This window comes from Aspergillus flavus, chromosome 6, assembly GCF_009017415.1.
Source record: "Aspergillus flavus chromosome 6, complete sequence".
NCBI classification, from domain to species: Eukaryota; Fungi; Ascomycota; class Eurotiomycetes; order Eurotiales; family Aspergillaceae; genus Aspergillus; species Aspergillus flavus.
The window spans coordinates 2893543-2914404 of NC_092410.1; the positions used below are offsets into that span (position 1 = coordinate 2893543).

General features: G+C 48.0%; 9 protein-coding genes across 9 annotated transcripts; 5 read left to right on the forward strand and 4 right to left on the reverse strand.

Moving 5' to 3' along the window:
• Positions 1-1214: 1214 nt before the first annotated feature.
• On the forward strand, positions 1215-4357 carry F9C07_2286514 (caspase domain-containing protein). The gene is made up of 3 exons (XM_041293706.2): positions 1215-3652; positions 3703-3879; positions 3938-4357. Exons 1-3 carry the CDS (start codon positions 1631-1633, stop codon positions 4178-4180), a joined length of 2442 nt encoding a protein of 813 aa, XP_041148877.1. The 5' UTR covers positions 1215-1630; the 3' UTR covers positions 4181-4357.
• A 910-nt stretch (positions 4358-5267) lies between these two features.
• Positions 5268-7018, reverse strand: F9C07_2205252 (putative cytochrome P450; the record flags this gene model as incomplete). Its single annotated transcript, XM_071509603.1, has 5 exons — positions 5268-5456; positions 5513-5650; positions 5713-6303; positions 6335-6717; positions 6787-7018. 5 exons carry the CDS (start codon positions 7016-7018, stop codon positions 5268-5270), a joined length of 1533 nt encoding a protein of 510 aa, XP_071367930.1.
• Positions 7019-7239: 221 nt separating this feature from the next.
• Positions 7240-8626, reverse strand: F9C07_1801915 (uncharacterized protein). Its single transcript, XM_071508395.1, has one exon. The coding sequence runs from the start codon at positions 8206-8208 to the stop codon at positions 7444-7446; it is 765 nt and encodes a 254-aa protein (XP_071367931.1). The 5' UTR covers positions 8209-8626; the 3' UTR covers positions 7240-7443.
• A 142-nt stretch (positions 8627-8768) lies between these two features.
• F9C07_2286516 (uncharacterized protein) lies at positions 8769-9815 on the reverse strand. The gene is made up of 2 exons (XM_041286763.2): positions 9068-9815; positions 8769-9010 (listed from the first exon to the last, which is right to left on the reverse strand). Exon 1 carries the CDS (start codon positions 9621-9623, stop codon positions 9069-9071), a length of 555 nt encoding a protein of 184 aa, XP_041148875.1. The 5' UTR covers positions 9624-9815; the 3' UTR covers positions 8769-9010; position 9068.
• An 857-nt stretch (positions 9816-10672) lies between these two features.
• Positions 10673-11706, forward strand: F9C07_2074150 (uncharacterized protein; the record flags this gene model as incomplete). The annotated part of the gene is made up of 2 exons (XM_071508797.1): positions 10673-10717; positions 10792-11706. 2 exons carry the CDS (start codon positions 10673-10675, stop codon positions 11704-11706), a joined length of 960 nt encoding a protein of 319 aa, XP_071367932.1.
• Positions 11707-12001: 295 nt separating this feature from the next.
• On the forward strand, positions 12002-13584 carry F9C07_11871 (putative MFS multidrug transporter; the record flags this gene model as incomplete). Its single annotated transcript, XM_041293705.1, has 2 exons — positions 12002-12152; positions 12209-13584. 2 exons carry the CDS (start codon positions 12002-12004, stop codon positions 13582-13584), a joined length of 1527 nt encoding a protein of 508 aa, XP_041148873.1.
• A 1418-nt stretch (positions 13585-15002) lies between these two features.
• Positions 15003-15451, forward strand: F9C07_11870 (uncharacterized protein; the record flags this gene model as incomplete). Its single annotated transcript, XM_041293704.2, has 3 exons — positions 15003-15120; positions 15172-15231; positions 15297-15451. 3 exons carry the CDS (start codon positions 15003-15005, stop codon positions 15449-15451), a joined length of 333 nt encoding a protein of 110 aa, XP_041148872.2.
• Positions 15452-16370: 919 nt separating this feature from the next.
• On the forward strand, positions 16371-18671 carry F9C07_2286519 (uncharacterized protein). The gene is made up of 3 exons (XM_041293703.2): positions 16371-17462; positions 17520-18411; positions 18467-18671. The coding sequence occupies exons 1-3, from the start codon at positions 16884-16886 to the stop codon at positions 18532-18534; spliced, it is 1539 nt and encodes a 512-aa protein (XP_041148871.1). The 5' UTR covers positions 16371-16883; the 3' UTR covers positions 18535-18671.
• Positions 18672-20821, reverse strand: F9C07_2286520 (permease of the major facilitator superfamily). The gene is made up of 5 exons (XM_041293695.2): positions 20777-20821; positions 20337-20726; positions 20149-20257; positions 19499-20040; positions 18672-19433 (listed from the first exon to the last, which is right to left on the reverse strand). Exons 2-5 carry the CDS (start codon positions 20547-20549, stop codon positions 18807-18809), a joined length of 1491 nt encoding a protein of 496 aa, XP_041148870.1. The 5' UTR covers positions 20550-20726; positions 20777-20821; the 3' UTR covers positions 18672-18806.
• Positions 20822-20862: the final 41 nt, after the last annotated feature.

Here is a 20862-nt window from a genome sequence, read left to right on the forward strand (position 1 = left end):
AGCTTGAATGGCATTGAAACGTAAAGAGGAAAGCTAGACATTCTCATAGAGCCATCAGTGGTTTTACCTACGTTATGAATCTCCAAATGGATGTTATGATGTGTGGAACATTGTTTCGGGTGAGGGAAATCGCGGGATCTCGGCTTTTAGGTCTTTTGTTGTCGTTTACTTCTTCTGATCCTCTTAGATATTATGCCTAATAAAGTCTATGTATTTCTGTCATAATTAAGAGAGATCTGTTGCTAGTAGCATCTACTAGCCACTATACGTAGACTTTTACTTACAATGATATGCTTACACTAGTTGTACAGGTACCCTTACTACGTACATAATTTACAGTATCTAGTCCGATCGAAGAAGTAAAAAAGCACTTGATTCTTTTCTCGTACAAATGATCCTCCACAGGCCCCTCACGATAAAATAGCAAAATATGGATCAATCAGCCACCAACTGCTACTGGCCATACGTAACAGATCCTGGCTCCTTATAGGTTGTGTTCATTACCAGTAATCGGCAAATGTCAAGGTAACAATAATCTCGTACTCACTGTTGTGGCAAGGCAACAAGAGGTATACTTCTTACCTATTTGCCCGACTGGGCATGAATAAGTTGCGAATACTTACAATCCATGGGCTGAAAAGTAGTCATCGCTCTTGCCAACAAGTCAAATTGCGTAGCATGAATTGTCCTAATAAGCTAATAGAGGCGTGGTGATGCGTGGTGATAATTCATGGATAGAAGCCATATTATAGAAGGGGTTCTTGCAATAGTATAGTCCATTTTTCTACCTTCACCCAGCAGTACCGGTGATATGCTATGCAAGGCTGCCCAAAGATCATAAATTCCCGCCTTGTCGGCGTTTACAATCTCTTAGTAGGAGTAGTAACATAACATTGAGTGGTTCATATGCCGAACTGGTACTCTGCATATGATATCTCCCACGGCTGCCGTGGAATCCAGAGGCCAAATAGCTGCCCAGAGACTAGCTTACGCCTACGATAACTCGAAAAAACATGAAAGGTGGATAGTGTTGTGGCAAATCCAGTGGTTGCCCTGCTTTGTCGATCGCTGCCACAAGCTATGCTGCCGCCCAAAAACGGGTTTTTCGATACCGTGGTATACAGCCCTAACTTTGTCAGGATACTGTTTACTCAGTAACCACCAAATAGTCTTCCAGAAAGGTTCATAGTTAATAGTTACTCATTTTTTAATGTTTTTACCTTTCGTTGATAGGATTTAATCAAGTTATTGAGGGGTTATTTCGGTGCCCCGCCAGGTTGTGGCTCGCATCCCACTTTCGGACCGATATGTACGGCTGCATGCAGCTGCAACTAGTCATTGGGGCCACTGCATCAATGCCTAATACATATCACCCTCTATTGGATCCTGATCCTCGTTCATACCTTGTTTGGAGCACATGTCGTGTTCCAGCAGGATGTGACGTTTCTGACGATTCCATGGCTGCAAAACTTGCCGGTATCCTATTTTAAGATGTTAACGCAGATGCGAGATAGAGATAGGATTTAAGAGAGCTCAGCTACTTCGGCGTGTGACAATACATCCTCATTCCTACACCGGTTTATGAAGCTACACTCAAAAACCTGTTCAGCTTAGAAGTGACATATCCACAATGTCATCCAAACGAGCCCTCCTAATCGCCAGTACCTACGGCGGGCTAAATGGAACCTTGAACGACGTTAAGACCATGGAGGGTCTTCTCACCAAACGAGACTTCGAGATAATCCCCTGCTACAACGAAAATGCCACTCGCGCTGGTATCCTAGAGGCCTGGAATAACTTGATCGAGAGCACCTCTCCCGGCGACGCCGTGGTAATCTACTACTCAGGACACGGAGCCCTAGTCCACGACGAGAAGCGAAAGGAGAAAAACAAATCATGGCAGTTCCAGTTCCTTGTCCCAGTTGACTACGACGAATCAACTGAAGGGGACTTCCGGGGGATTCTCGATGTGGAGATATCATACCTGCTCCGTGATACGACAGACAAAACACGGAACGTTACGATTGTTATCGATTGCTGTCACTCTGGTAGGATGTTCCGGGATCCGGCTGAGGAACCTGTTAAGCATAAAAGTCTTTCAAAAGTACAGTTCCACGATTTGAATTTATACTTGAAGCAGCTTCGGGAGAAGGGATATTTCCATGGCGAAGTGTTTCAATTGGGGAACCCGTATGCGGTTCGGATCGCTGCCGCGGCCACTGCGGAAAGTGCTTGTGAGCATATCAATGCCCGCGGGCAATGGTCTGGGGCCTTGACTGATGCGTTGGCTAAGGCTATGGGGGAGACGGATGGCATTGATGTGTCGTGGAGGACTACGCTTGTCAGGGTCTGTCAACTGGTTAATACCAGGCACCAGTGGCAACATCCCCAAGTTGAGGGACCAGACACCCGGGCGCACTTCTCTTTGCAGCATGTTAAGTCAGGGGCGCTGTATGTCAAAGTAGAGAACGGTAAGGCCATGATTGATGCAGGGAGCGTGGTTGGGGTGCGCAAGGGGAACGTTTACACTGTCGTTCCCTTCAACCCGGATGAGGCAGACGACGGGGAGCCAGTCGTGGAAGCCACCGTTACTGCTGTGGCTGCATTCAAATCCAAAGCTGCGCTAACACATATGCCATCATGGAGGAGTATAAACCACGAGGGTGCGTTAGCCTTCTTGAAACGTGATGTTGTTGACAAGTTACCTGTGTCTCTTCCTCAGGCTCTGGATGGTCTCCAAGCAGGAGTGGAAGAATCCAGATACCTCAAGCCTTCTAGTCCAGATGACAAGCAGGCACCATTGGCGGAGTTTCGTCATGAGGCGGGCTCTATTGTGCTAGTCGATCATCAAGGAGTCCGAATCAGAACACGCCCGATTGACAGCACCGAGGAGGGTACCTCTCAAGCATTCAGTGACATTATCGCCGATGCAGAGCGGCTAGCCCGCGCAAAGCGTGTTCGGGAATTATGCTGCGAAAGAAGACAGGATCTTCTAGCACACAACTTACAGGTAACAGTTGGGACCGTGGAAAATGGCGAACCGAAAGTCAATTTCCAGATGGCAGGGAACGATCGCATTGCCGAAGGAGAGTCCGTCTATATCCGTCTCGAGAACGCTGGCAGTACTGCCCTATACGTCTCCGTGCTGAATATCAATGTTGTCGGCACTGTTTCATCATTAACCGGAGCATGGCCCTTGGGTATTGAGCTCCCTGGTGGGCTTGATATAACGCTTGGAAGTAATTCCTTTGATGAGCTAGTAGGCTCCAAGCTCTCTTGGCCGACCGGGGTCGCAACCGACCTTCCTGTGGAGGAGAGGTTTGTTATCCTTGTCTCGAACCGCCCAGTCAGTCTGAATTATTTGGCGGAATCGGTAAACCTCGACGTAGATATTCTGCGCGATGCCGCCGAGTTTGTCAAAACTGCCGCACATCTCTACGATGTCGTCCACGTTCCGTTCAAACTTTACGCCAAGAGTACCGATTTGGACGATGTTCCTGATCTAGACGATGATTCCTCTAGCGAAACTGTATTTTACGATGCCCTGGATGAACTACCGGACCAGTGCATCCTAGCCGCGAATTTACCAGAGCCAGAGACGGTGGTCGAATGGGCAGATGCTCTGAGCTATCCTCTAGACTCTGTACCCAAGGTAAGCCACGTCGGAGATCGTCCATACGCCGCTGCTGATCCACCCAGTAGGGCATCTTCGGGGCCATCCTCCGAACCAGCAAAAATATCCCACCGTGCATTCGAGTAATCAATCAGCATACGGAGGAGATAACCGTCGTAGTGTCCAAATACCGGCCTAATCGGATGCTATCAGATGTAGGGATAAATGCTTCCGCCACAGGTGCTGGCGTTAATTTCGGCACAACGGTACTGTTTACCCAAATCAATCCTTTCAATACAACGAAGGCTAATAGCATTACGGTAGACTTTCAACGGACCGGCGACTAAGAAGACTCTTGCTTCACAGACGGATGAATGTGGATGCTGCGTTGCTACTTTTCCTCTCTGGTCTCGAAGCGAGGGTTTCGGTGTGATTAGCATATTTAAAGGTCCGGAGAAGGTGTTGTATATCGAAAACGACCGGGTGCCCGCTGGAGCCACGGCGTACTTTGCGAATAAGCCCAACCTGCGGCTTGAGAAGTATGCCGCCGGACAGCAATGGGTATGAATCTAGTGCTTTTATATCTTTTTCTTATATTGTGAGGACATCAAACCCCCCTGCTACTCTGTAAGAAGATCAAAATCATTTTACATAGTTCATGAACGAGACCAACCAACGTGTCTAGCGACTTGTAAAGATTTATTTAAACTCACCTCCGTGAGCATATGATTTAGCATAGTAAAGCATCTAAGATTTGAAACATATTCTTCTATTAAAATAAATATAGATCTCTCGTTGAAAAATAAAGCTAGGGTCGTTCGATAGCCATACACCCTCAACAAAAGGCGAAAATGGAAATCTGGAAACATAACATTTCCCCTTAGGCTCTACCCAAGTGCGCATGCACCTGTGAAAGCCTATCCTGTTTTGATCATGAGAAAGCGTTTCTGTTTCGAGTCATGGCTGCATATCGATTATGTAGGTCCACCAATGGGAGAGTATGCAGGGTATTCAAGATTCAGCCTTGCCTCGTCCGGCGATGTTGCCTGCGAGGGCTCCTCCAAATCTCCCAGGTCTCCGCATTGGCGCCTATCGGTGCAAAGCGGTTTTGGTGCTGAATCGGAGAACCCGTTCAGAAGCCTTCCCTCTGCATGCTTTATGGGGGAAAGTCACGGTGAGGTCAACGACGAAACGCAGAAATCATTGCCAGAAGTATGAAGGAGCCCAGTAGATGCTAGAATTTAGCCATTGTATCTGATGTTCTCAAGAACTGGTCCGGGCGCTAGGAACCGTGGGTCACCACTCCCTGTGATCCACCATTTTAGTATCTATAAAGATAGCCATCTTTGTACAGTGATACTGCTGTGAAGGGACGGTATGGAAATATATATTATCTAAAGTATCTTTCTTGGCTACAAGGGCTATGTATGAAACAGGGGTGTGTACACACGAACTTCTATGAGAATGGTCACTGTTTAGACATCAAATCTGTAGGGATATGATATTTGTAAGGTACAATCCTTGAGGGCTATTCGTACAGGGGCACATGATCAAATCCATCATCTGTTATCTATGATAACAGGGTCGGCGACCGGGATATTGTGATCGAATTTAAGGCATGAGAAATATCTGGCAACACTCTACAACAACACCCTTAAACACCCTCCCGCAATCTCACGTAACATTCGAATGCGGGCTTCACAAACCAATTATTCCACGTCATCCATGCTCCTTCCGACTCAGAAAGTTCAAACTCGAACTGACGGTACAACTCAGGGATAACCTTCGACATCTCCAACATGCTTAGATTCTTCCCTATACAGGTGCAGACACCGGCGCCAAACTATGAGATCTTGTCAGCACATAGTTCATCAAGGGGTCTAATGGGGAAGACTGAACTGCTAAAAGACTCTGTTCCATAACAGATAGCTTCTCTTTGTCCGACTCAAGCCATCGCTCCGGCCGAAACGTCGTGGCGTCACGTCCGAATATGTCTTCGTTGTAGTGAGCCACCCAGGCATTGATACCTACTATTGCCTTGAAACTCTTGTAAGTATGGGCTATTTTTTTCCATATAGATTAAAAAAGTATAAACTCACTCTACCTGGAAAGTACTGGCCCGCTATAGTCAATCCCTCAGGAGACACCACCCGCAGCAAGGGTCGGCCAACGGCGGGATGCACTCTTAGAGATTCCTTGATACAAGCCTGCAGATATGGCATATGCCGAGCTTGTTCAAAGGTAACCGGATTTGACAGCTTGCCTGCAGCAGCCAAAGTATCAATCTCCTCCCTCAGCTTTGTCTCCGTTCCTGGATTCTTGAGCAAGTTATAGATAACCGCACTTAGAGATATAGCAGTAGTGTCAGCTCCGGCCATGATATTATTGCCCACAGTTTTCTCGATATCAAGTTGCATGATTTTATCATCTTCTCTAAGTGTGAGCAATTTTTTCAAAAAATCAATCCCAACACTATCGCTTCCCGACCTCGCGTCAATCTGCTCCAATATATACTTCTGGATATTATGGAACGGAGTTTTCAAGTGTGCAACTCTTCCAAACCAGGATACCCATCTATGTAGTTCTGGAATAACAGCCATCCGAGAGGCGTACGCCATGGTTTCGTCAATGCTGTCCGCAATCCCGTGCTCGTCCTGGCCTTTTGCCATCATGCCGAAGGGCTCACCGAACTGGAAATATGAATCTCAGTAAAATCCAAACCGCCAGGATCAGCAAAGAAAATATAACGCTCACCGTAATCTCTCCAATCACATCATGGGCATAAAATTGCATCCAAGTGGGAACATCAAATGCTGTCCTGTGTCGTGCGAAGTCGCGAAGCTTCGCACATAATTGCACATTACAACGATCGGCAGACCCTTCATAGGTGACCAAAAACGACATAGAGTAAAGATGAGCCACTGCCTTCCTACTCTGTGCGTGCTTCTTAATGTCGGTCTCAGAGAATAAGTTTGGATCCAATGGGTCGCCGAATGGTTCATAGAACTTTGACTTCATGAGTGTGGTTCTCCCCAGATATATCTGCTTGATGGCAGATGGGTCACTGATACTGAACGTGTTAGGTGAGATGCGAACAATGGGGCCTGTACAAGTTTCAAGTCAGATAGACTCGTCTAATATATTTCATGTGCAGTTAACCCTGATAAGCATACCGTATTTCTTGTGTAGATCTATGTTGACCTGTTCGAAATGGCCCTTGCTCACTTTCAACAACTCCCATAGTCTGGTGAACCGCGCCAGCCATGGTCCTGGGATTCGAGCAGTAGGGCCCCAATATGCATAGTATACAGTGTGAGCAATGTATCCTGCGACTATTAGGTATAGAAGCTGTGCTGTGTATGATTGTCCTTTGTCTTGCGTCAGGATGATGCGTCCATCATTCATCGTGGGTATCTGTTCCATGATTCTAACCTTCAAAATTCAGGTTTTCTATATCGAAGCATTACAGGTCAGGTAGATCGAGTAGTACTATTTAAATTAGAGCGGAGGTTCCGTCAGGCATCAGTCTTTCTAACCTTATACCGTCATTAACACGGCAGTGGCAGCATGACCCGACCAATAACCTTTCTATGCGTGGTAGGATCAACAATAACCATCTTTGATTCATTAGTCTGTCTGGTTCGTAAATGTTGTGGAATGCTGGGCGTGCAGGCAGCAGGATTAGAGCCACAAGTCAGATTCAACAGATCGGGATATTGTATTCCTCAATACGAGCTTCATTCGTGTTGTCTAGTAATCCACTCTTGCATGATTTCTTAGACGCACAGATCGGATTGGGGGAAGTGGTATCTTGTGAACATAACCTCAACCTATTTTAGATATCTCCGTAACTCTCTCTTCACATAGTAAACATGGCAATGCCTCAAAAACTCAGGCAACAGTGGATAAACCCACCGAATGATAAACACAAAAATACAATAAGCCACGCATGTGACCCATGTACTCCGGAGCCCATACCTCGCTCGACACGCCTTGGGAAGCCAATGGATCGTAAAGATGCGCGCAATAGGCGGGACAAACAATAACCATAAGGGTATGTTGTGAGGATATAGAACATCCTGCGTAACATGGAGCACTGCAGAGGTAACTTCAAAATGGTGAATCTCATGGTTCCAATATTCCCAAAATTCATTAACGTTTTCTGGCCACATTTCCAGAGGCACCTGAAGGGATGTGCCAAATCGGGTTGCATCTTTGTAGAGAACCTCTTTAGATTGATCATCCAACAATCCGAAGAATGTCTCTTGTACAGTTAAGCTTGCGACGAAGAAGCAACTAGCAACCCAGAGCTGCTGCTTGGGATCCATTGCATTGTAGTTTCGTCCCCTCACTCCGCGATGGGCCTTGTTGACCATTTTGCTCACATAATCCCTCTCTTCCGGTGTTCCAATCACGCCATAAACGTAGAGTAGAGTGTAGTAAACTCTGGTCATGGGATCGGATCGAAAGTAGCTGTGGTTGTGCACCCCCTGTGCTACCTGGGGATGGGAGTTCACGAGAACATTGGCGTACTGCAAAGAGATGAGACTGACAATCTCGCCGAGTATCTTTTGGCAGGATATTGGCTTTTCCATTGTTAAGCCAAAACAGGGAAGAGGTAGGTGCTTGTAGATCTGTTTGTGATGTTAGGGCAGTGGAGCGGCAAGACTCACTGGTGTTGTTCTTATATTGCAGCGTGACTGAGTTTTGAACATTGAACCGGGCGCACGTGTCACCTCACACGGACAGGATACAAAGCTATCGCAGATCATACCCCATTAGCGCGTGATTAATAATTTTCAGGCTGAGCAACAGATTAATCTATGGATATGTAAGGGTTCAGCTCAGAAAAAGCAAACCCGGAATGTGAGCTGGCATGTGGAGTAGCTGAAGTGGCAACTATTGGCTGCATGGCGCTCAATATATGCTCGTTCATGCGCCTTACCTTCCTCCTAATTAGATGTTGTCATTGGACATGATCTAGGACTGTACCTATCATCCTTGCTGCTATACTCAGGCAGATTGGAAGGAGAGCTCGGGAATATCCTCTATTAACTGGGTACAATGTAACAAGCAGGGGACCATAATCCATGCTTCTTCACATTATATATAATCTGTCAGGTGCCGTAGATCGCACCTAAGTTATTGAGAGTAGATACAATCCTCCTTACTTAAGTCATTTCTTTTTGAATTGAAAATTAATCATCTAGTTATAGAGCGGTTGGATTTCCTATTAGTCTTTCTGATTCCCTCGCTACTTGGGTTGAGATAGATCTAAGCTCTATGTCCTATTCAATCAGAATGAGTGCCTCCGATTCACTGATGCCACGACTAAATTGTCTTGTAATTATATCTTTCTGGTCGTATCCACCACAATTTTCTTCTCTCGATAATAACCTTCGGTCTCTCGGTCAGCTTCATCGTCTTCTATTCACATCGACAAGGACCGCCTACCTCAGCATCGTTCTCTAGCAAACTTCTCCAGGTACTGTGGAAACTTTATCTCCCACAAATCTTCATTGGAAAAGAACCGGTACTGCTCCTCACACTTTGTCGTGAGAATCGACCAAAAGGCCTCAGGTTGGTCGAACACAATGCTCAACATGTTGCGCTTCACGCATTGCCCGATCTTTCTTCCTTGCGCAGGGTCCACATCGCAAATGTTGGTCTCTCCAAGCTGCTTAGCTTCACACTTTTCCAAAGCCGTGTTGTAAATGGAATCGAGTACTTTGGTATACTCCGAGCTCAGTTCAGGAGCGCCCATCTCCTTTGACTGCTCGTCGATAATCTGTATGCCCATTTCACGCCCTTTGCTCTGGTAGTCGGACACCTTGACTACGCATCCGGCGCTACATACTTTGGTTCTTGCGTGTTCATAGATTCTGTCCGGGTTGAGGCCACTGATAACCTCGGGGATTACCTGGACGCAGTAGGTCAAAGGAAGCTTAATGGCGGAGACTATACTTCCACCAGCGGTGAGAGCGACGAGGATAGGTATTTCGAATCGCATTGTGAAGGATTGCTGTTTGTGATGGTGGCATTCGATTTGAGGGAGAAGTGCAGCCTAGTAACACGAGATATGTGGAAGTAATTCGTAACTTCATCTATGGAAGCCTTTGTCCTGGTAGCTGGACTCATATGTCCTTTCTATGCTACGTAGATGAATGTGAGCTCACAAGCGCCACCTCATGACCCTTACATATTCATATTGAATGATTTCCTGAATTAATCAGTGTCCGCCCGACATATCATATACCCTCTATTCATCTGCATGGATCATCATGATTATTGCTCACGGTGATTAGTTTTCTGGCTCTATACCTGGATTGCAGTCCCGAGAACTAACTAGCTATTGCTATCAGCCTACCTTCTGTTTGATACTAGGTTAATGATGTCTGCAGTGAACGTCCTATCTCCCGCCTTCAACGTACTCTGGCCTAATCCTTGTATTAAGTAACTTTAACACTGAGTGGAAGTCCAGTTACCTGGTGAAGAACAAACTATGCCACATCTTCAAAAACGTAGCTGAAACTTAGTTTAATGAGATTCCTCAGCATTTGGTGCGTCATCGTCATGCCTCCTGATTCATGTTCCAGGGCAGGCAAGCCACTCAGGAAGTCGTTCATACCGTATTATGGATAGTTTCCGCCGCTATTGACTATTCAATGTTCATATAAGGTGTATGAAAGAGCCACTGTAGCATTTGCGCAAGGTGGAGATTCCGTGCCGCCGGAGTTGGTACCAAAGGCACCGGAATTCCGAGGGTCGTGCTTGCCACGAGCGGGAGAAAATGCACTGTTTTGATCATTCACCTAGTCAATCAAAAGTTCATTGGCCTGTTATAGCCTAATTATTGGACGTCTAGCTATGCACGCACCTCACTGGTGAAGCAGAATGGTTCGTTCCCATCGAAATACGCGTCACTCCGCCCAGATGACCCTCGCAGGCACTGATTCGGAGCCTCTTAACCAGCGTCTTACATCTCCTCCGAATACCTTGTAGCTATGAGAAGTTCGAGGTATTCTACTTCTCATCAGAAAGCTTGCCAGCAATGCTCAAATGCCAAAGCAAGATGTGATCGCGATCGCACAACTGGACCTTGTGGTAGGTGTCGGCAACGGGGTCTGCCATGCGTTTACCCACACACAACAACAACTCCTGGTAGTCCTGCTAGGCAGAGCTTTGTTGTTGGCGAAGGGCAACTACACAGTCCATCTTCGTTATCCGATGCTTCGTTTCCGAGCTCTGAGGGCGAGCTGCTGGTGGCAGGCACCAGTGACAGTGCTAGTGCTACCGTAACCGACCGTTTAATTCATAGTCATGGCCATTCTTCTATTATTCAGAGAGCTGCACGCGAAATCCAGACTGTCACGCAATGTATACCCGAGCTTGTTCCCGACAGCAAAGCTCATCGCTTCGAACGACACTCTTATGATAGACACGGCAGACAGCATGTCAACCGAGTTGGTTTCGATGCAGGCCTGATCAATACCCCGTGCGCGAATCAACCGATACCACCGTATTCAGTGGGAGATGGGCTCCCTGCCATATCTGACGATCCTGAAAATCTCGACTTTTCGGACCTTGAATTAGTCTGTCCCATCAACCCGGATGAAATCAGTAACCGCTGGTTGAATGCATATATGCCTATTCCTGGACAGACAGTGAAGGAGTATCCAGCTGGGATTGCGGCCTTTATCTTCCGGGTATTGAAGTCCTACACAGATGCCGCGGTACAGGGCCGCGGGATCCTGCCATTCATTCATTCTAAGCAAGTCATGGCCCAAACTACAGCATCACCGCTTGGTACATGCTTGAGCTTGGTTCGAATATGTGCAAATCCACTCCCAGGGAGTGAGGATACTACCGTTAGTGCTCTGCAGCGAGAAATGTCTAGCTTGTACGAATCACGCGACAGATATAATGACGAGTTCCTGTTTGCCGCATTTCAGACTTATTTGATATACACGATGGTCCTATTTTTCCGACTCAGCCAATCTCGCAGTGACTTCTTTCGCAGAGCTATGACAAACCTCCAAGAGCTTGCTTGCTTTTCATCACGCCGCGGACTTGTGTTTGCAGCCGATCTGTGACGAGTCCGTCCGAGGTGGGAAGAATAGATCGTAGCGGGAGCCAAGAGAGGTTGTCGTAGACTTGTATTCACGGAGTATATAAAGCTACTGTTGCTGGGATTTTTGCCCTAACAGAGTTGAGATTCTCAACTCCGAGGCGTCTATTCGGAATTCCGATCTCAGATTCGGTGGTAGGAATGAACACCATTTGCCATGATTCATATTATATAACAACGTCCTCTAACTACCACCTTAACTTCATATACCCATAGCTTAAACAATCCAAATTATTACTGACAGATCACCATCACCAACTATGAAAGACACCACGCCTACTCAGGGTACGGCAGACCAATTGCAGACTAATGCTGCGACAACGTCACCGCCAGTTCCGGATGCACCTTACAGCATCTTCGATAAACGACAAAAATGGTTAATCATTGCGATTGTTTCCACTGCTGCGACCTGTAAGTTTGAGAATCACTCTGTCACAAAAAAATATGCCGACTAACATCTACAACAGTCTCAGGTTTCGCGTCAAATATCTACTTCCCAGCTCTACCAACCATTGCAGATGATCTCGGTGTTTCGCTCGAACTTGTTAACTTGACAGTTACTTCATACCTTATCTTCCAGGGGCTAGCACCGAGTCTGTGGGGTCCAGTGTCAGATGTAAAGGGGCGTCGAATCGCCTACATCTGTACATTCATTGTATTTCTGGGCGCGTGCATTGGTTTGGCGCTGAGTAAGAATTATGCTACAGTTATTGTTCTGCGATGCCTTCAGAGCACAGGTAGCGCCAGTACGATTGCCATTGGCTCCGGTGTGATTGGCGATATCAGTACACGCGCCGAGCGCGGTGGTTTCATGGGAATCTTTCAAGCAGGGCTACTCGTTCCTGTTGCTGTAGGACCAGTGATTGGAGGCGCCCTAGCTGGATCATTAGGATGGCATTCAGTCTTTTGGTTCCTCACCATCTACTGCGGCGTTTTCTTGGTCCTGCTCATTGCTCTCTTACCCGAAACCCTCCGATCAGTTGTTGCCAACGGAAGCACAACGCCATCGAACCCATTGACCAGATATCCGTTGAACATCTACCAAAGAACGACCAAAGCACAATGGAAATTAGAAGACGACTCAGATGCCTCTCGCCCAGCAGCAAGGAAACGCATCGATCTCACTGGTCCCCTCCGAATGCTCATAACCAAGCACGCAGCCCCCATCATCCTCTTCCTGGCCGTCTACTACGCCGTCTGGCAAATGAGCATCACCGCGATGTCCTCGCTTTTCAAAGACCGCTACGGTCTCGGTGAAACCCAAATCGGCCTCACCTTCATAGCCAACGGCGTAGGCTCCATGATCGGAACCCTAGTGACAGGCAAAATCCTAAACATGGACTACCAACGAGTCAAGGAAAACTACGAAACTTCGCTTCACGCTGAGGCTGCGAATGATGGATCTGACAGTGAAGATGACTTCCCGATTGAAAAGGCTCGTCTTCGACTCGTTCCTGTGTTCTCAATCTTACAATGCCTCTCGATTATTCTCTTCGGTTGGACAATTCAGTATCCCGATCGTGTCCATATCGCTGTTTCTATCGTTTCTACTTTTATCACGGGCTGGACGGCTGTCTCTACCCAGTCTGTTATTATGACTTATCTAGTCGATATCTTTCCTGATAGAAGTGCGGCGGCGAGTGCCAGTCTTAACCTCGCGAGATGTCTGTTTGCTGCTGGTGGTACCAGTTTCATCATGCCCATGGTCAATGGTGTTGGTGTTGGGGTGGCGTTTACGATATGTGTCGCTGTACAACTTGTGGCCTTGATTGGGCCTTTGATTCAGTGGAGGTTTGCTGGTAAATGGAGGAAACAGGCGCAGGATTGGACTGCCGATGCATAAACTGCTGATAAACTTCATTTCGGTGTACAGGTCGAGGTTGCTCGAAAACTGAATTGATGATATAGTGCGCTATATCGCATGTACTCTCGACTCTCTTGTAGTTAAATCAGGGCAAGGTGGAAAATTAGATATTATACCCTTACAATAATGTATAATAGACATTACTACAATGTTACTAGTCTCTTTTCGCGTCGCGTAGCTGCTATACTCACTCTCTTTACGGACACATGGGAAGGAACGGATGGTACATGGAACAGGTGAAATGAACAAGATCCACCAAGACTATCAGAACTGTACATGAACAAGCGCATATAAACTTGTTCGGGGTTAGAAGAGCTTTTGGCGGAAATCGACCTCGTAGCGCCATCATGTGGTGGACATGGTGATTATGCCACAACTTCCAGGCCAGTGCCTAGAGCACCTGTTAAGATGTGTGCCGTATGTATATTGGCCCTTTCACTCTGATTATGTACGTCCACAGGGAGAGTGAATTATAGCTATCACAGGTCTGTCGGCGTTTTCAGCTCACACCATTAAAGGAATTGCCAAATCCCCTCCTCTCCTGCAATGGCAAAGGAGCATCCCTCGGACAAACGACCCGAGATGCTAAATCTATGTTAGTTAATCTCCCATTTAATTCTTCCCTCCTATGCTAGACACTCAATGCGTATGAAGTGTTACGTCCCGAAAACATAACGGCTCAAACATGGGTGTTGTGGACTAAGATCGCTGTGCTCTGCCAATAACATCCCAACAATTTGCTAGCGCTGTTCACATTTGAAACACTTTCTGCATGAAAGACTTCTTTCTGGCTAGTCTAATCATCGACGAAAGATAGGCCGTATGGGGTAGCGGTCTACAGAGTAGAAGACGTCAGCCTTCGAATAGATCTGATGCTACGGCACTTGACTAGCCGTGATCTAGGGCATAAGTTCGGTGGTATTCGTCATGTTAATCCTTAACTCTATCTTTCGGGAATTCTACTCTACATCAAGTATACATGTACTATTCTACGTACCTCTAGTAGTTATCTTTCCCGCGTCAATTGACATATCAAGTACAGTCTACTTACCAACTTGTGTCGAACTCCTCACTGCGTTTACTCCGGCGTGGGCTGAGTACAATGCCCCAAAAGCCTGCAGTCTCATAAGTAAAACAAAGTGGACCTTCTTTAATTAAAACAAGCTCTCCTGACTCGAGTCTCCCGGGAGACCTTCGGGATTTCACCCAATTCTAGAACGACCGATGCGATCCACTTTCGTGAAACGGATCACCCCGTAGTTTCACGATGACTTAGTTTAATAGACAGGACTTCGCGACAGCAATACAAACATTCTATTAACCCCAGATATAAAAGTGCTACACCCATTCTTATGATTCTCCTGCCCAGTAGCCCACTCTGACAACAAACCACCAAGATGGTCTCTGCTAAATCCCTGGTCACTCTTGTCTTCGGCGCCACTTTGGCGGCCGCCACCCTCTCCCCGGCCTCATCGAACACTAAGGGCAAGTGCCCTGGCACACTCAACTGCGACCGTACGTAGCTTTCTCATGCGAGGCTATTGTAATACTCACACAAGTAAACAGCCGCCAAGACGTCCACTGCCATACAGGCTGCTGAGTGCTCTCACAACACGAGAACTTCTGGTACGTTCCTTCTTCGGCTTTTCTAATTATCTCCCTACCTGGATCCATGTTAAAGGAAACAAAAGGGACACAAACCTTCGCCGTGTTCACCACCGACCACCAATATGATTCCTCTCACGGTGCTCCTTATGGAACATGCAAGGCCTACACGTGCACTGCGCCCACGGACGCAGAGATGACGGAATCCAATGAGGATTGCTGGACTTTCTTCTGGAAGTAAGTTATCATCTTCTCTATGAATATAGATATATACGCTTGTTGGGAGGCATCGGATACTGATAAGTGTTGTCGTACAGTGACAACGGAGAGTCATCCGGTGTCGGAACCGGATGCATCAAGAGCCCTAAGGACGGCACCTGTGGTTGCGAAAACTCCGATGGAACTTTCGTATATGGTGGAACCAACTGCTCCTAGACACGCTGGATACTGCTAGGGACGATGATGGGTGCTCTTCTGGAGATTAGGAGCGGTGTATATACTGGTTGAGTTTTATATCTGTGATATCATTCAACTATGTTTATTTCGGATGGAGCGCTGTCTGTTGAACTCGTTATGGGCTAGCTCATTGCGATGCAGCATACTATTCAAAGAAAGGGAAAGAGGCAAATAAGCCGTCTTCATTCACGCTGGGCGTTTTATATGCACGACAAGGGAAGTTATCAACGATATTGTTACGTAAATCTCTCCAAAACCCTCTGGTCCACCGGATTTTCGCAGGTCACCAGGAACAATGATGGGATAATCTCTCCTTTCAAGTAAATAGGAAGGACCTTCTCGGACTCGATGTACCTGAAACTTCGACTCGAAAAATAGACAGGCGTGTCTTGCTCATCGCGGCTGATACACTATTGGGATGGACTGTGATGCATTCCAGATACGCCTTTTTAAGAGTGACTGTCATGTTGAGCAAGCGAGTTGTCACTATCGGCCACCCCTATCCCAATGACCTTGTGCTATTCCAATGAGAAAGAGCCGATGTGTAATGCAGTGGAGCGGACGCTCTTGGCAGGATAAAAATAGTGGAACGTAGATTAAGCTAACGGGAACATGACGAGTCCTACTGACGATCAGCCGTTTCAAGTCGGTCTCTTAAATTTCATGTCCTTGCGTTTTTACCATCTCATATCGAAAGATCAATATAAAAAATGAAAGAAAAGCTTCTAGAAGGACAACGGTTGATCAACCAATCAGGCCTGGCTGCCGAATGGGGACAATTTGCATGGTTTGTCTGCGTATGTGGTCACGTGTGATAAAGCGTACCGCAAGCGGACGCCGCCACGTGACGGGGCGATTGCCCCTTTCCCTTTGCGGTCAACCCAGCCTTTTGCTAATTTCATCGGAATTTCTTGTCCTGCGCCTGTTCTCCTGTTCTTCTTTTTTATGAGGTCTTCTCGCTACTAATTTGTTTCTCTTGTTTCATTCCTTCGTTTTGATCCCGAAGTCTCGTCGCTGCTACGATCTTTCCGCGTCGCCATAATAATCCGCTTACAATCTGCTGTCGTGGCTTTAGCATCAACGGATCGTCGTCGATCATAGCGTCCTGAATTCGCCTTCTACCTTGCGACTGTACCATTGCTCATTCATGGGCTGCAGCCCGTGAACTTCTTTTAATTTCGACTCTGTTTTAGAGAATTTACAGCCGCATTATCACCATGAAGGTTCAGCACCTCTCGTCGCCGTTTCTCCTCTTTCTCCTCCCTGCCATCGCGACGGCCCTGACAGACTTCGCCCCGAATCCGGCGAGCTCGCTCAATCCTACCGTTGCAGAGCGCGATACTACAGTCTCCAATGCCGCCGTAGACGGACTCGCGGCCCCCAAAGTCTCCCCAAAAGGGACGCTGGACGCCCCGGTTGACGGCAAAGATGGCCGGCCTCATGCTGGTCCTTGGGTCGAGACCAATGCGGAAAGGGATCGTAAGAAGACAGGCACCGCGAAGACGGAGGAGCAGGCGGACACCAAGTCCGCGGAGCATACGGGCCCCGACGGCAAACCAATTCCTCACTCCAACGATGGGGTCATGGATGATCCGCACCGGACAGGTCCGAAGGAGGGCACGCGTGGAACAGAGGGCGGAGTGTCGGAGAAGCAGAAGGGCAGCACAGATTCAGGCGAGAAAGTGCCAGATCGCCCGAAGGAGGCCCCTCCCTTACCTCATAGTGAACAGCAGAAGGCTCCTGCGTCCGAGGACAAGGAAGGCAAGACCTCTGATTCCAAAATGGGCGTCGTTGAGGTAAATTACCATCTTGACTAGGTTTGGCGTGTGTACAACAGCTGACTCAATTTGTAGAAACCCGCCGATTTGCCTGAGAAACCACACGACATCCCTCATCCCAAATCCCCGCCGTCCGTGAACGATGACCCCCTTGGCCTCAATACTCCAAAGGGCTCTACCGGCCAGATCCCTGGTACACCTGAAGAGCCTGTGGATGTGTTGCACTCGCTCCTTGCCTCGTTTACTATGATTGTGGTCTCCGAGATTGGCGACAAGACATTTTTGGTGGCTGCCTTGATGGCTATGCGTCACCCACGTCTCCTGGTTTTCTCTGCCGCCTTCGCCGCGCTTTTTGTCATGACCGTTTTGTCAGCCATTCTCGGACACGCCGTTCCGACACTGATCCCCAAGTCTATGACCAAGTTCTTGGCCGCCATCCTGTTTTTCGCGTTTGGACTGAAGATGCTGAAGGAAGGCCGAGAGATGTCGCCCGACGAAGGTGTTGGCGAGGAGATGAAGGAGGTCGAGATGGAACTTGAGGAAAAGGAACAGGAGCAACTGCGTAGGACTCGTCGTCGCTCATCTGTGACCCCTCACTCTCTGGAATCAGGCCGTGCTGGACGCGGCAAGTCTCGTTCGGCGGGCAACCGTCTGCCTTCGCCGCCCGAGAGCCTTTCTTCTTCTTCGTCCCGGGGATCTTCCCCCTCGCGGGGTCGTCGCCTGGATGACATGCTCTCTGGCATGAACAATCTTTTCTCGCTTCTTCTCAGCCCTGCATGGGTTCAAACGTTCGTCATGACCTTCCTTGGTGAATGGGGTGACCGCAGTCAAATCGCGACCATCGCGATGGCCGCGGGACAAGATTACTGGTGGGTGACGGTCGGTGCGATCTCTGGGCACGGGCTCTGCACCGCTGCAGCAGTGATCGGCGGAAGTGCTATTGCAGGTCGCGTCAGCATGCGAGTCGGTAAGTGTTTCAGCGATTCTTCTATTTCTGTGAATATCCGCTTACTTGATCATAGTGACTCTCGGCGGCGCTGTGGCTTTCTTGGTCTTCGGAGCTATCTACTTGATAGAAGCTCTTTATTAGACCGTGTATTTTCTCTTGCTTAATGTGTTGGGAGACTTTCATGTAACATATACACTAAGGGTCCTTGAGCGCATTGCGATGTTGGGCGCTCGACATTACTACTTTTTAATGAAAAAGCATCTTCCATGAGTTAATGAGATTGATGTTTGATTACTACTATATTCCCATTGACTCGTGCACTTTTATACTTCTTATATACGTCTGCTATATACATCATTCTTAATTTTGAATCACAAGTCCTCCCCGACAGCACCCAGATCGTCCAGACAGCCCTAATACACATACCGAAACCATCGGTTCTCCTTATCAGTCAACCCAGCCCACTTCGTCTCATCAATCACCTCTTCCTCGCCTTCATCCGCAGTGCTCGCACGCCTCCGATTCTCCCATACATAATACAAAAACAACACAAACGCCAGGGTGCCCGCCGCTGCCTGCGTGGCCAACACGGCGATCTTCGCCGGGCGATACTCTGGCGCATCCCTCGCTTGGAAGGTCTGCGGACCGATGATATTGCCCACGGAGAACGAGCCAGCCACGAGCGCACTGGAGAACGCGCGCTTCGTGTGTCCGGCACAGTTCGCCATCGTCCACTGGTAGAGAATGGGCAGCGTAGCGACAATCGCATTGACAAGGTAAATGCCAATCAAGACACCGGCCTTGTTATGCTTCGGCAGGAACGACATAAGCGCGCCCCCGGTGATGCCGGGAATAGTGCAGAAGATGAACCAAGCCCAGCGGTGGGAAATCCTACGGATACCGATGCCGACGGCCAACGTAAAGAAGATACTGACGATGCCCGAGGGTGTATTAAGGAGTGCCGAGTGCGGAGGCGTAAACCCGAAGCCGTTGATTAGGGTTGCCGAGTATGTCGTGACCACGCCGGAGGATACAGACGTCTATCGTATATCTTGTCAGCACTCACTGCCTCCTCTGGTGGACAATGCATAGCGAAGTGACTTACGCAAATGGTAGTCAAGGTTAACAACCACAACTGCACATCCCCAACCGCCTCCCAGATCTGTCTCATATCGATCTGACTACTCCACACGCCGGTCTGATTCACACTGACATGGCGCAACAACGCCACCTTTTCGCGCTCGCTCAACCACCGCGCCTTCATCGGCGTATCGGGAATGAAAAACATCGTCAGCACCCCGACCAGCATCGTCACAAGTCCCAAGACAAGAAACATAATCCTCCACCCGGCAAACGAGTGATGCACCTGCTGAAACCCAAACGAGATGATGCCCCCGATGATCTGCGCCACGCCTAGTCCGAGGTACCAGAAGGTGAACCGCGGGGCCTGTTCGCTGCGCGTGTAGAATTGGCTACTGAGAAGCATCAACGAGGGTCCGATGGTGGCCTCGAAGATACCAAGGAAGATCCGCGAAACGAGTAAGCTCCGATAATCATGGGCGCCAGCAGAGGCAGCTGCCGCAACACCCCAGAGGGTAACATTCAGGCCGAGCCACTTCGCAGCGGGGGTCTTTTGGAGAAGATACACTTTTCCCAGTCCCTGTCAGTCATCGCATTCAAATGAAACAACTCTATCCTCCATGACAGAGTAGCGGGGATAGATAAAAGCAAAGATAGATAGATAGATATACAAACCATTAGGAACCTCCGCAATCAAATACGCAATAAAGAACCACGTCGCCGTATTCGAGAAATCATTGCCCACTAACCCGAGATCTTTCTTTATCCCCATAACCGCAGCATACTATAGCAAAACCGCATTTAGTTCTCTCCTCTTGACCTGATTGCTAGGGTCAAACAAGGGATAATAGGACAAAACACACGTTCAGCATCACTTTATCCAGAAACTGCAGCACGTAGCAACAGAACATGAACGGGATAATGCGGTAATCGATCTTGCGACGCAATGCGCTTATGTCTACATCCTGGGTGTCTGCCACCCCGGCATGTCCCTCCAGGTATTCGGCTGCATCGTCGGCTCGGTGGGTTGGGATGGCGTGCGCCACGGTGTCGGAATGTTTCTTTTCCTCTCTCATGACCAGTCCATAGGGTTGGGGATTAATACCCAAGTCGAAAAGAAACAAGAAAAAGAAAAGAAAAGGGAGGTCACAGAACACACAACAAAAGAGAGAAGCAAACAATTTTCTCCAAAGAAGGGAGAAGATCCAAGAAATGCCGCAGGCAGGACGCAAAAGAAAAGAAAAGAAAAAGTGCTACCAGTGTCAGCGCAAGAAAACCTCCGAGTGCTGCAGTCAGAACTAACCCTGGCAAACTCTATTGGTCTGAAGCATAATTACAAGTATAATTATAATTTATTAAAGTAACTCCGCCGAGGCCAATCGTTTGCGC

Excerpts from the sequence above, each read along its gene's own strand:
- F9C07_2286516 (XM_041286763.2), bottom strand. The coding sequence starts at position 9,623 with ATGCGATTCGAAATACCTATCCTCGTCGCTCTCACCGCTGGTGGAAGT.
- F9C07_1801915 (XM_071508395.1), bottom strand. The coding sequence starts at position 8,208 with ATGGAAAAGCCAATATCCTGCCAAAAGATACTCGGCGAGATTGTCAGT.
- F9C07_2286514 (XM_041293706.2), top strand. The coding sequence starts at position 1,631 with ATGTCATCCAAACGAGCCCTCCTAATCGCCAGTACCTACGGCGGGCTA. Across the intron at positions 3,653-3,702 it reads CTCTAGACTCTGTACCCAAG|GGCATCTTCGGGGCCATCCT; the intron begins GTAAGCCACGTC and ends TCCACCCAGTAG. Across the intron at positions 3,880-3,937 it reads GCGTTAATTTCGGCACAACG|ACTTTCAACGGACCGGCGAC; the intron begins GTACTGTTTACC and ends GCATTACGGTAG.
- F9C07_2286519 (XM_041293703.2), top strand. The coding sequence starts at position 16,884 with ATGAAGGTTCAGCACCTCTCGTCGCCGTTTCTCCTCTTTCTCCTCCCT. Across the intron at positions 17,463-17,519 it reads CCAAAATGGGCGTCGTTGAG|AAACCCGCCGATTTGCCTGA; the intron begins GTAAATTACCAT and ends CTCAATTTGTAG. Across the intron at positions 18,412-18,466 it reads TCGCGTCAGCATGCGAGTCG|TGACTCTCGGCGGCGCTGTG; the intron begins GTAAGTGTTTCA and ends ACTTGATCATAG.
- F9C07_2286520 (XM_041293695.2), bottom strand. The coding sequence starts at position 20,549 with ATGAGAGAGGAAAAGAAACATTCCGACACCGTGGCGCACGCCATCCCA. Across the intron at positions 20,258-20,336 it reads TGGATAAAGTGATGCTGAAC|TATGCTGCGGTTATGGGGAT; the intron begins GTGTGTTTTGTC and ends GTTTTGCTATAG. Across the intron at positions 20,041-20,148 it reads GATTGCGGAGGTTCCTAATG|TGTATCTTCTCCAAAAGACC; the intron begins GTTTGTATATCT and ends GACTGGGAAAAG.